Source organism: Vipera berus (assembly GCF_964194415.1).
Source record: "Vipera berus genome assembly, chromosome: 3".
Classification (NCBI taxonomy): domain Eukaryota; kingdom Metazoa; phylum Chordata; class Lepidosauria; order Squamata; family Viperidae; genus Vipera; species Vipera berus.
Window position 1 is genome coordinate 122,976,613 of NC_138204.1, and position 12,647 is coordinate 122,989,259.

General features: G+C 36.0%; 1 protein-coding gene across 2 annotated transcripts in view; it reads left to right on the forward strand.

The window, feature by feature from the left end:
* The first annotated feature begins 1,847 nt into the window (after nt 1-1,847).
* RIN2 (Ras and Rab interactor 2) overlaps nt 1,848-12,647 on the forward strand; it is a 52,960-nt gene continuing 42,160 nt past the window's right edge. For both annotated transcript variants that reach the window (XR_014026119.1, XM_081325249.1), the window contains exon 1: nt 1,848-1,934. Coding sequence is in view for 1 of the 2 variants with exons in the window: in XM_081325249.1 (XP_081181375.1) it covers nt 1,878-1,934 (57 nt within the window). In the remaining variant the exon portion in view is untranslated. The remainder of the gene's footprint in view (nt 1,935-12,647) is intronic.

Genomic DNA, 12,647 nt, shown 5'->3' on the forward strand with positions numbered 1-12,647 from the left:
AACCTTTTTCTTACCATTTGCAGAAGTTGGACTCTTCCCCCCCCCCCCAACACACACACATCCTTCCCCTGCAAATCTCATCCTTTACAAATACAGCTGGACTAACACAATGACAACAATAGAATTAAGAGAATTACTAAGTACTGGCACCACAGACAGTTCTTGTATTTTGGCTCCTGGAGTTTCAAAGTAATCTAGTGTGAAACTATATCAGTGCTGTGCTTGAATTAGGCTGTCAGCTGACTGCTGCAAAAGAAATTATTTCAAAAGAAATTTGCCAAGGTTAAAATAAAGATATACCGTACCTCTTTAAACAACACAGAAATATGCCCATTGCATTTAAAACACAGTTTTTGATAAAGTAATTAGGTATTTTTGTTAGCTATGACTTTCCCCATGTAGAAATTAAAATAACAATTTTTGCCATACCTGTATAGTGTTGAAGAATTCCTAGATTGAGGGAATAGAGAATAGTTTTTTAAATTTCATTTTGTTATAAACAATAATGTCTTGCTAGCACTGAAACCTTAAGATCTTGCTGCACAATAAGAGGAGGAGAGCCATGTAGATCTATATAAAAAATATATATATTGGCAGACTATCAGAAGGAATCTGATGAGGTACACTGCAGCTTGCAAAAGATTATGCCATTAATAAAATCTGATAGCTGGAAAAGATGCTCCTTCTGATTTTATAACCAGTAACATAATATTCTAATTTCTGCCTGATGGTAAATTATTACTGAAACGCAGACTTTTAAGTCTTCCGGACAAACATGTATTCACAGATAAAGCCTTGTTCGTGTTTTAAAAACCCTCCTTTAGATAAGGACTAGAAGTTTGTTTGCCAAAGAATGTGCAGTGGAAGTAGCTAAGGGCGTACAGGTTTAGTATTTCAATGCTTTATTTCTTTTCTCAAAACTGCAAAAAAAAAGAAACTTTGATTTTAGGTTTTAATGGTTAGACCAATTTTGTTATTTTAGAAATGGCTTGAAATATAAAGCAAAAGTTGAGGTTATAAATTTTTTTTGCATTTTACGGCACTGAAAATGGGAAGATAAGTACTTTTTCTTTCCTTTCAATTCTCCCTTTCCCTTAGTTCACTAACTATTGCCTTTCCTGTATTTTTTACCTTATAATGAAACCTATTAAAATATGTTTTTAAAAAGGAAAAGGTTCTGTTGTATTAGGTGTAGAATTTTAGTAAACCTGTTGTATTTGTTTAGTTTAGACCAGGGGTGTCAAACTCAATTTCATTGAGGGCCGCATCAGCATTGCGGTTGCCCTCAGGGGGCCGGGTGGGTATGGCCAGGGTGGGTGTGGCCTACTGGGTGGGCGTGGCCAGCTCTACATCATTCACATCAAGGGTGCCTATGGGGGCCTGGGCAGGAGTGGGACAGATCTGAGGGTCTCTGGGCCAGGGCCAAGGCAGTGGGGGCCGTTCCCTCACTGTTTCCAGGATGGCTTCACGAGCCACATGAAACCACTTCGTGGGCCGGATCCGGGCCTTGTGTTTGACATATCTGGTTTAGACTGAGATCAAGCAAATAAGCAACTGTTAAGCCTCTTTATATTCTTTCACAATGAGCCTGTGAGAATGCATCAAAAGCAATGCATGGGTGTGTTTGTGAAGAAGGGAAAATGCCAGTAGCACTGTCTTTAAAGTGTGATTCACAGGAAATAATGGGTCAAAAAGATACATTAAAGGCTCCCGTAGGAAAGAAATGGTACTGTGTTGTTAATGGAAAAAAAGCTTGGCAAAAATGTTGTTGTGACTGTTTCTGCGGCTTGGAAAGGAATTTCCTATAGCCCAGAGTAACCATTAAATATGTCTCTGTTTTTAGGAGGAGTTCAGCAGGGCTTTCTTTCCCAGAGAAAATGTCAGCTTCTGCCATGGAACCCCAGTCTCTTGAAGAGAGAGGAAGTTTTTTTAAGGTAAATAAAACAGTGGTACTTTTAAAAAAAAACAACAAAAAAAACCAAGAAGATAAATTTTATTTCAAAATGTATATTCAGCCATCTGCCCACTGCTTTTCGGTTTAAGAATTTGGACAAAACTATGGCAAGAAGGCTTTGTTTTTTCATGTGGAAGTGAGAGTTGGGTAAATAGATTATATAAAGTCTAAACGGATTATTTAAAGTGCGTGTGGTAAAACAAGACGAGGCAAGGTCAAGAATGAATAGGTGATGAATAAATACAAAAATGAATGTGAGGTAAGTGACCATTATGAAACAAGTACAGAGGCATGGTTTTATCATATAAAGCAAGTATGTGACAAATTGAAAAAACAAAATATGTTAAAATAAGAGGAAATGGATTGATAGAAGACTAAAAAAAATCATTGACTGATGAAGATCCTCAAAAAAGAAGTAGGAATGGTTTGCAAGGGTAAAAGGGTTTGTCAAATGGTATTGGGGTCCCCAAACAAAATAACATTATGAGAATATATTTATATTCCCTTGAAGGTTTTTTTGTTTTTGTTTTTGGTGCCTTCAGGTCAGTTTGACTCTTGGCGACTGTCCAAATAGTCCCTGCAGTTTTCTTTGCAAAGCTTTTTGGAAGTAGCTTGCCATTGCCTCCTTCCTAGGGCTAAGAGAGAGTGATTGGCCCAAGATGACCCGGTTGGCTTTGTGTATAAGGCAGGACTGGAACAATGTCTCCCAATTTCTAGCCTGGTACCTTAAGAACTATGTTAAGCTGGCTCCTCTCAAAGTCTATATTCCATACATTTCAGAAATCATGTATAACAGATCAACTGTTTCTCGTGCACAAGACAATAAATTATATTGCCGTACACTTTCATATTTCTGCTAATTTAATTGGAGTTTGAATTTGGGGTCTTCTGTGCATGAAGCAGTTGCTGAGTTCAAAGCCCTTCCTTTAAAAAGCAAAATTCTTTGTTTTTCTACTGAGTGGCTGCATTTGTGTAACAGAGGGAACCATAAAATAGCCATATTTTAGTCTAGCATGTTGGGTTTGAGTTCAACCTCTGGTTAATTTCAGATGTATCAAGAAGATGGCATTATTAAATAAGCCAGGGTTGTCTAGCCACCTGCATCATATTTGCAGCTTTCAGAATTCAGCTGCTACAAATTTTGTTCCCGGGCAGATTGAACAGTTTGCTATGATATCTGACTTAAAGGAAGTTAATGGTTTGCTTTTATTAATGGAAAGTCCATTTCTTTAAATCCACTTCAGCTGTGGAAATAGTGGTTTATATTATGGCAGTTGAAGCAAATTCCTATGTTTGGCAAGTGGATAGAGTTGCCTAGACATATAAATAATCTCTTTCATAAAGAGAAAAATAAATAAATTGCAGACTGGAGAATAAGGATATTTGGGAGCTGTAGTTTCCTATCCTTGTTTCCCTCCCCGCAGGTGCAGGAAATGGATACCACCTATTATACTAGAATTAAAACCCTATGTTTGGCTATCTCAGTGTTAAAATGATGCCACAAAAGACCACATCTGTAAAAGAATAGGAGATATGTTTAAGATGCAACCATTCCACTGGTAACATATTTTTGCTTGCTATTGTGTTTTTAAAACTTCTTTTTTGTTAACATTTATTGTACAATTGTTTTATACTACCGTATGCATCACTCTTTATTATAGTACCATTGAATCACGCCAGGCCCCAGGCATCTGAATGGACAAATTCCTGCCATCTTTAGTCTGAGTTTCTATTTAGATCTGAATGGAACAGCCTATTTTTATTTCATCAAGGATCAATCATCACCAACCCCCAAAAAATAATTTATAGGTGCCTCTCTTCTTCAATTTAATGTCATCCATTACCATAAAATGTCTCGTATCTTTTATGAACTTTCCTCCCTAGGAGTAATTTTTTTTACTTCAATATTTTAATCATATTTATATGTTCTTGAATGTTCATTTCTTTGTCAACATCTGCCTTCTGGTTTACATTATCTTTGTCTTCTTAATATTTAACCGAAACCTAGAGTTTTATTTTCTATTTCTACACTGCTAATAAATTCCTCTAAGTCTTCTTTACTGCGAGTTTACAGAGTCTGCAAGTTTCAAACTGTTAGTGCTTCAGCTTCCATTTTAAATTCCATCTCTTACCTGTTCAGTCCTGCCATACTTGTTTTTGCTGTCTATGTTAAACAGGTGAGGTAACAATCTGCATTTATCTTATTATTTATCTTATTCAGAACCATGTTTCTCTGAATTCATTTCTTAGAGTGCGTTTCTGATCACTATAACAAAAGATAACCTGATTTAATCAAGAAAAATTAATGAATTATCTTCCACATATCATCATTCCATCAAGCTTTTAAAGACATTTGTGTCTTTCTCCATGCATGTTGTAATTTTATTTGTAAAGAACGCTTTGCTTATGTAAACCATTATTGAAATAGTGGTAATTTGTGCATTCTCTTACATCCATTTTTTCACGATGGGTTTTTTTATTAATTTACCAAATTCCAGTAAAAATGTATTTACCAAGAACTCCAGGCAAATGCACTAAATCTTTTTAAATTGCTAGGTCATAGTTTTTTAGGTTAGTATTTGTTTTCATCTGTCACACTTTAGCTTCAACTTTAAACAGTTCACATCTACATAGAGTGCTGTTTTGTTTGATAGCTGGTTTAACTGCTGTACCTCACATTCTAATCTAATGAATCAGTTCCCGAATGTGTTATTCCTCTACAAATGTTTGTGTTGTTTTACAATCCTGTTTATAAAAGAATTCAATATAATTATTTTAATTTAACTTCATTTGCCTCTATAAATGACTGTATATTTTGACTTTGTATGGTTGGCAAGTTTAGCCTGCATTTTCACACCTTTCCTTTATTTTCTATAACCTGATGGTTAGACTGTAATTATGCACATTCTGGCTTCTTTTCTGAAGTCTTTTTGTCTCTGTTGTTGTCTATCCAGCAAAGAGCATATGTACAGTCTCTGTTTATATTGCTAGAAGCAAAAATGTTCCTTAAAATTAACCAATCTCATGCATTTGTCTAATCCAAATCCACTTGTGATCCTGCAAATTCCATATTTTATTTATTTATTTATTTTTTATTTTAATCCCATTTATATCCCGCCCTTCTCCGAAGACTCAGGGCGGCTTACACTTTAAGCACAAACCAATGTGCTTAGCAATAGCCTTCATTCTATGTATATGCCTGCTTATTAGGGCTTTCGCCCCCCCCCCCAAAGCGGCATTATTACAAAGTCAGCTTATTGCCCTCAACAATCTGGGTCCTCAATTTACCTACCTCGGAAGGATGGAAGGCTGAGTCAACCTTGAGCCTGGTGGGACGCGAACCTGCACTAATTGCAGGCAGCTGGTGTTACTTAAGGAGGCATTAGCCCACTGCTCCACCAAGGCTCTATAAATGGGATTAAAAATATTTTAAACACTGTGTTATTTCCTTCTATCAGTGTCACTTCTCCATGATGTAAGTTAAAGTGGGTGATACTGACATACCTTGACAATAGAAGAAAAAAGTCATCACTGTTCCTATCTTCATCATTTTATCATTTTATGAGCTTCTATCATTTTTCACCTTACCTCCTTTTGTGACAGGCTAAAGAGTCCCAATTGTTCTAGGGCAGTGATGGCGAACCTTTTAGAGACCGAGTGCCCAAACTGCAACCCAAAACCCACTTATGTATCATCAGGTGCTGGGTGGGCATGCCTCTTTGGGTGGGCGTGGCTGCGGTGGTAACGGCAGACTGGGTGGGACTAAAAAGTTCAATCAATCAATTCCAACTTTGCGAGATCTTTTTTTTCCCCGCGAGAAGTTGAAATTGATTGATTGATTGAACCTTTTTTTTTTGCACACGGCGGCAGAGGCCTAAAGCAAAAAGGTTTTATAAAACCCAGCTGAAGGCCTAGGACTGGGACGACGGCACGCGTGCCCACAGAGAGGGCTCTGCATGCCACCTTTGGCACCCGTGCCATAGGTTCGCCACCATGGTTCTAGGGCTTTTTTTAAAAAAATTATTGCAGGGAAGCTGCTATAGCCTGTGATAATTTTTTTTACCCTTTTTTGTACCTTTTTTAGTTTTATAGTGTTCTGTAGATTCCAGAATTACATATAAGTAATTCTTGATTTTCAACCATTTTTTTAGCAATCGTACAAAATTACAATAGCATTGAAAAAGTAACTTACAACTGGTCTTTGCACTTACAACCACTGCAGCAACCCCACAGTTGTGTGATCAGAACAGTTTGGGCACTTGACAACCAGCATGTACAATGGTTGCAGCATCCCAGGGTCACATGATTGCTATTTGTGACCTTCCCAGTTGGAGTGATTCATTTAACAACCCTGGCAAAAAATATTATAAAATAAGGTGTGACTCACTTAACAACTACCTTGCAATTTGGGTTACAATTGTTGTAAGTTGAGGACTACCTGTATATCAAATCAAATAAAAACATTTATAATGGCCTTTAAGCCAGAGAATGAGGTCTAAAAAATGGGTTGTGCAAAATTTAGCATTTTGGGATGGAACATTCTAGAAACCTCTGATGTATTTTAGGGTCAGACAAAATAATCCCCAGTTCAGAAGGAAATCACCAAGCTATATCCAGAATAACATAGTCCAGAGGGGAATTGGGATCTCTGGAAAAGGAATGAAATGCTCCAAAGTTTGGTGTACTTTGCATATTATTTTCAAGTGCAGAATTTCAGCTTCATACAGGACTGACATGTTGATTCAAATTCAAATTATTTTTCTGTCAGCTCATATTAAATATATTGGTGATTTTTCTATCAATACACACCTATGTTAGTTTGCATTGAATTTCATTTGCCATTCTTTTGGAGTTCTTAACAATCTGTTTTTGATAGAACCACCTTTAACACTTTGATATCATTAGCAAACATGGCCACTTACTTCATTGTTTACTCACTGCTAACTCAAGATCATATGATGGATTCCTGGTGTTCTTTGAGCTTGGTGGTTTCCTGCTGACACTTTGTTATGAGGCCAGCTTCACAGTCCTTGAAGAAGCTTCCTGGATATTTATATATAGTGCCTAGCCCTGTCAGTCTATTGGAGTGAGGTTTCTTCCTTGATGGTTCCTTGATTAGAGAGCATTGTTTCTTCTCAAATTGTTTATCTGGGGCTGTTTCCTGCTTGTCTGGATGTTGGTTTCTAGGATGGATGTGTTCTGGGCTACTGATTTCCTTTCTTGATATTTAATTATTAATGGCATATAGATAGTTTGTCCTTGTTCTTCTCTTGATGTCTGATTTGTCCTCCTGCCAAGCTTCCATAGAGTTTGGGTTGGCCTACTTCGTCACTTTCCCATTTGAAATTCTGGTCGAAAATGCGCCATAGTGAACGGGCGCATTGCTGGCTTTTAATAGCCAGCAAGATAGCTTTTGTGAATAGAATTGCCCCTGAATGCTGGATCGGAGTCAGAATAATCTCTCCAGAACAAAAAGAGATCTCATTGAGATTATCCACATGACTCCAGACACCCATTCTTCATGAGTAGACCATGGAAAGGGTCGGTTTTGCAGTCAGCTTTAAGAGTGGAGTGGCTGAGAGTCAGAATTTTACCTCACGCTCAAACCTGCATATTAGTCTTTATGGATATGACTGAGCCTTCTCTCTTAAATCACTTTTTTGGATTATTTTTTTAAAAATTCTTTACATATTGAAGAGATTAAGACTCTTCAGACAGGCAAGATACTATTGTATTTATTGGATGAGTTTCACCCTTCTTAAAAGGCAATGGTGTAAATTTCATTTTGAAAATTTTTAAATGATTTTTTTTTTACTATGCAGCAAAAGGGCACTTAGTATATGGATTTTGGAAAGTTAATAATGGATTAAGGGGCCAGTGGAATCTGGAATTATAATTTTGAATTATTTAGAAGATATTTTCTTATGGGAAAAATGGAGAGCGTTTTCATTTAAAAAATTTTTTTTAAAAAAAACTTTTGAATACCTTTCAGCTATGCTTTTGGATAATGGATCAGAGGCTTGATAAAACTGATAAACATGTTCTTGTGAAGTTATAAAACAAGAAGGAGCTGCAATGGATGTTTCGGAAATTAATTTGACCTTAAATATAATGCAAATGGAGTTGATGGATGATATTCCTTAAAGAGATGATCTTGATTTGGATATTTTCATCCCCTCTCTGGATATAGAAAACAGCTCTACTAACATTTGGAAGGACTTTTCTTGGGAGTGACAAAGAAAAAGGATAAATTTTACTTATGGATACAAGAGAAATCTAAAGGATTTTTGCTTTGAAACATAGATGAGCAGCAGATTACCTCTGGGATTTATTTTTTTTTGAAGGGGGTCAAAATATCTTTTAAAAAAGCAGGGAAGATTTATAAGTTTGGCTTGCTTGATTAGGGTTAAAAGAAGAAAATACTTATATCTGGTTGCCTTACTGGACTTTTATTGACAAAGATCAGTTGACAGAGTATTTAGACTTAAATGAGGTATGGAGGAAATTCTGAAGAAAATACTTATATCTGGTTGTCCTTATTGGACTTTTACTGATAAAGATTGATTGACCTAGCTTTTATATTTCTTTTTCCTTATCTAAGACATGAGCTATGGCGAAAAGAGACAACATGTTTTATTTATTTACAAGGTGATAAAACTTATTTTTACCTGTTAGGATTAAAGGGGAAGTTATTTCTTTTTTATTTCTCTTTCTTTTTTTCCTTTCTCACATACCCCCTTTCCTTTCCTTTCTTGTTTATATTTCTTTGTATATTTTGTAGTTTGTATTGACTTTTATCCTTTACGTGTATGATTATTAATAAAATTATTTGAAAAAATGAATTCATCTCTGTCTTGAGAGATGAGGAGTATTCTTCATATCGTTTGATTGTCAATTGATGTTCATGGATTTATTCTAGCAATTTTCAGTGTATCTGTCCTACAGTGTCTGTTACAGTCCATACACTGAATGTTGGGGATGCCTCCTGTTTTTAATTCAATACTAGGACTTTGGCTTTGCTTCAAATGTTTGATAGATTTTTGTGCCACAGTGATGCCAAGAGTTCATAATAGTCTGTTGGTTGTCTCAGATGTGTTTGATGTGCACTATGGGAGAGTTATCTTCTTTCATACCCTTTGGTAACAGTAGGGTATATGGATAAGCACTTTTTAATGAAGTTACAGGATTTCCATTGGACTGGGAGGTGTTCCATAGGAAATCTACCTTTGGAGTTTGGACTATTGCTTGTGCATTTCCTTGTCTGAATCATGTTTACATTCAGTTCCCCTGGAGGCATTTGAGTTGCTGCTTTGGTTATGTGAATTATTTTTTAATATGCTTGTGATTTTAGCCTGCCATTGTTTCCTCTGCTGATGAAGATATCCAGGAAAGGTAATTTTTGTTGCTGTCTTCTTCTCTTGCAAATGTTACACCTTTAAAGTTGTTGATTGTTTGTTTGATGTGTATAGCTATTCCTTTTTTTTTAATGACAAAAGTATTGTCTGTGTAATGGAAAATATTTTGGGCTGTGTATATGGAGTGCCATCAACTTGATGAATTAATTATGAAGCTGAAAAGTACTGTATCCAAGAGACACTACTGTACATTTCTTGCCAATGTAAGAATTTGATTTATATTGTTCAAAAGTATAGAATCCCTGTTTTCTGGCTATGATGCAAACCTTTCTATCCAATCCCCCCAAAGCATATCAGCTTGTAGACAAACATCAGCTTGTTTCCTCATAACTGGCATGCCATCTCTAAGAATAAGATAAAATTATACTTTGCACACCTATTATATGTCAGGAATACATTAAAAATATCCAAGCATTGTTTTTGATCTTGTTACTTGAAAATAGACCTTAATGTATTCTGCTATTGGACTTCAAAGTGTTCAGCTTAGTTGTTCATAATGGAATGGAATGCGATGGGATGGGATGGGATAGGAAGGGAAGGGAAGGAAGAACACTTCATGCGCTCGTGACCTCTCGTCTTGACTATTGCAATGCTCTCTACATGGGGCTTCCCTTGAAGACCACTCGGAGGCTCCAACTGGTACAGAATGCGGCCGCGAGAGTTGTCTTGGGAGTTTCCCGGTACTCCCATGTTACACCTTTGCTCCGCGAGCTGCATTGGTTACCAGTTGTCTTCCGGGTGAGGTTCAAGGTCTTAGTGATGGTGTTTAAGTCCTTACATGGCATGGGTCCGGAATACCTCGGGGACCACCTGCTGCCGGCGTCAACTCCCCTCCGCCCCGTGCGTTCCCACAGAGAGGGCCTCCTCAGGGTGCCTCCAGTCAGAGAATGTCGGCTGGTGGCCCCCAGGGGGAGGGCCTTCTCTGTGGGCGCTCCGGCTTTGTGGAACCAGCTGCCGGTTGAGCTCCGGATGGCACCGGATCTCCGCTCCTTCCGGCGCGGGTTAAAGACCCATTTATTTGAACAAGCTGGCCTGGCCTGATGGGGAATCACTTAGGGTTTTAATATTTATATATATATATATTATTGTTTTTATTGTGGGCAATAATTTAATTCTTTTTTAACTTTTGTACTTTTGTAGTTTTAAGATATGCCCTGTTCACCGCCCTGAGTCCTTCGGGAGAAGGGCGGTATAAAAATTTAATTAAATAAATAAATAAATAATAAATAATGAATTTCAGCTTGATGAATTCACAGGAAAGCAAATATAAATAAACATCAAAATAGTTAATTATATTATACATACCTCTGATTACATAAGTCAGAGGTATGCATAATATAATTCACAATTTATATCATGAGTCTGAGTTTATTGGGGATATTGATTGAAATACTGCGGATATTTTGTGTTTAGAGACGTAGTGTGGTTCCCCCTGGTGGACAGAAATGTGAAACAATATATTTTGTATGGGTTTTCTGTAAACTTCAGTGTTAAGGCTTCTGTCTTCCTTAATGTGCACTGCATAGTCTAGAAAAGCCAGACTGTTTTCTTTAATATCTTTCTGTGTGAACTTAATGTATCTGTCCACAGAGTTAATGTGTTTGGTGAAGGCTTCCATTTTCTGTGTATTAACCTTGACCCAAGTACTAGCAAGTGGGTGGAATTCCTGTGAAAAAGTTTAGGGGTTTGGCTTGTACTTCTTCCATGTAGAGATTGGGGACCCAGATGAACCCATAGTGCAGCCATGCTTTTTATCTTTAGAAACTTTCATTGTATTAAAAAAGATAGTAGTCAGTCAGAGGTCCAATACTGCACATATGTGGTCTGGTTATATGTAGGTGTGATTATGGATTAGCATTATGTGTGAACACTTATGACTTATTCACCGAATATCTGAAACAAATAATGGCGTAGTGTTATGTAGTATGCATATATCAGATCCTTAAACATGGGCAAGGAATTCCGAATATGGAGTTCTTGGCACAAACTATTACTTAAAAAACAAAATGGTAGCATATACATTTAAGTCACAATGACATATTTGGTTTCCACTAGACTTTTATTCTTTCAACATCAGTTATATACTTGTCATAGAAGATGGAACTTGCTGAGATGGCCAATTTGACAACTTTAATTAGAGATAGGATGTTGCCTAAGTTTAATGCTGATTGGAAATACTTTATTAACTTTTTCACAAATTGAAAAAATGGTTTTGATAATTAGAAAAATAGTTTATACAGAAATATAAGCAAATTTGTAAGCATGGAATAAGAGATTAGTTTATATTTATACTTACAACTGCTGTAAAAGAAAATTGGAAGTATTTATTTTACATTTCTTTTCCACTGCGTTATTGTTCCTGTTCTCTTATATCTTTTCTTTCTCTTCCTTTTTTATTCTAAATCTTAGTTCTATTTTTATCTTTCATTTTAAAATTTTAATAAAGTTATATTAAAAATTGTACACCTGTTATAGATTACTTTAAACTTGATTTTTGAATGTTGCACATAACAAATCTTGCCATAAAATTCCAGCAGAAGCCCTGAGTGAATAGAGCAATATTATTTTCTGATATTTACACTAGTAAATATTTATGGATGGAAGCCCAACATTTGAAGAAAAGGAACTCAAAATTCACATGCATTTTGAGAAAATGTGCCACCCAAAGGATCAATATTTAGTTGATCAGAAAAAAAACAGATTCTGCACTTGCAGGAAAACACTATGAAGAAAATACATGTATAATTTTTCAGTTTGTACTGAAAAAGCATTTCATTTACATTGAATTACTCGTGACAATGACAGTATTCCACATGCCAAGCATGTAATATTTGAAAATCTATAATATTATTTATTCATAATTGCACTATTATTACACCCTATAGTTAGTTGCTTCTTAGAAATCATTAGTGGTTCAAAGAAATTGGGTTGGTGTTTTAATCCCTTAGAAATTAAGTACTTCATTTCAATAATTATAATTCACTTTAATGGAATATAGGTATCTTTCCATCATACAGAATTTCTCAAAATGGCTGAGTTTTGAGTCAAAACAATGGAGAAAAGACTTGTATAAAAGCTCTGTACAAAAGCTTATCACACTATTGTTCCATTTTTATTTAATTTCCATGCTTATTTATATGATTTTAGGAAGCGTAACAGAATTTGGAGATCTGCTTTTGAATTATATATCCAAAATTTGGAATGTATCTTTATATAAAGAAATATGAATGTGTCAAGACAGGGCTTAGCAAAAAAATCCTCTTTACAGTGGTTTTATA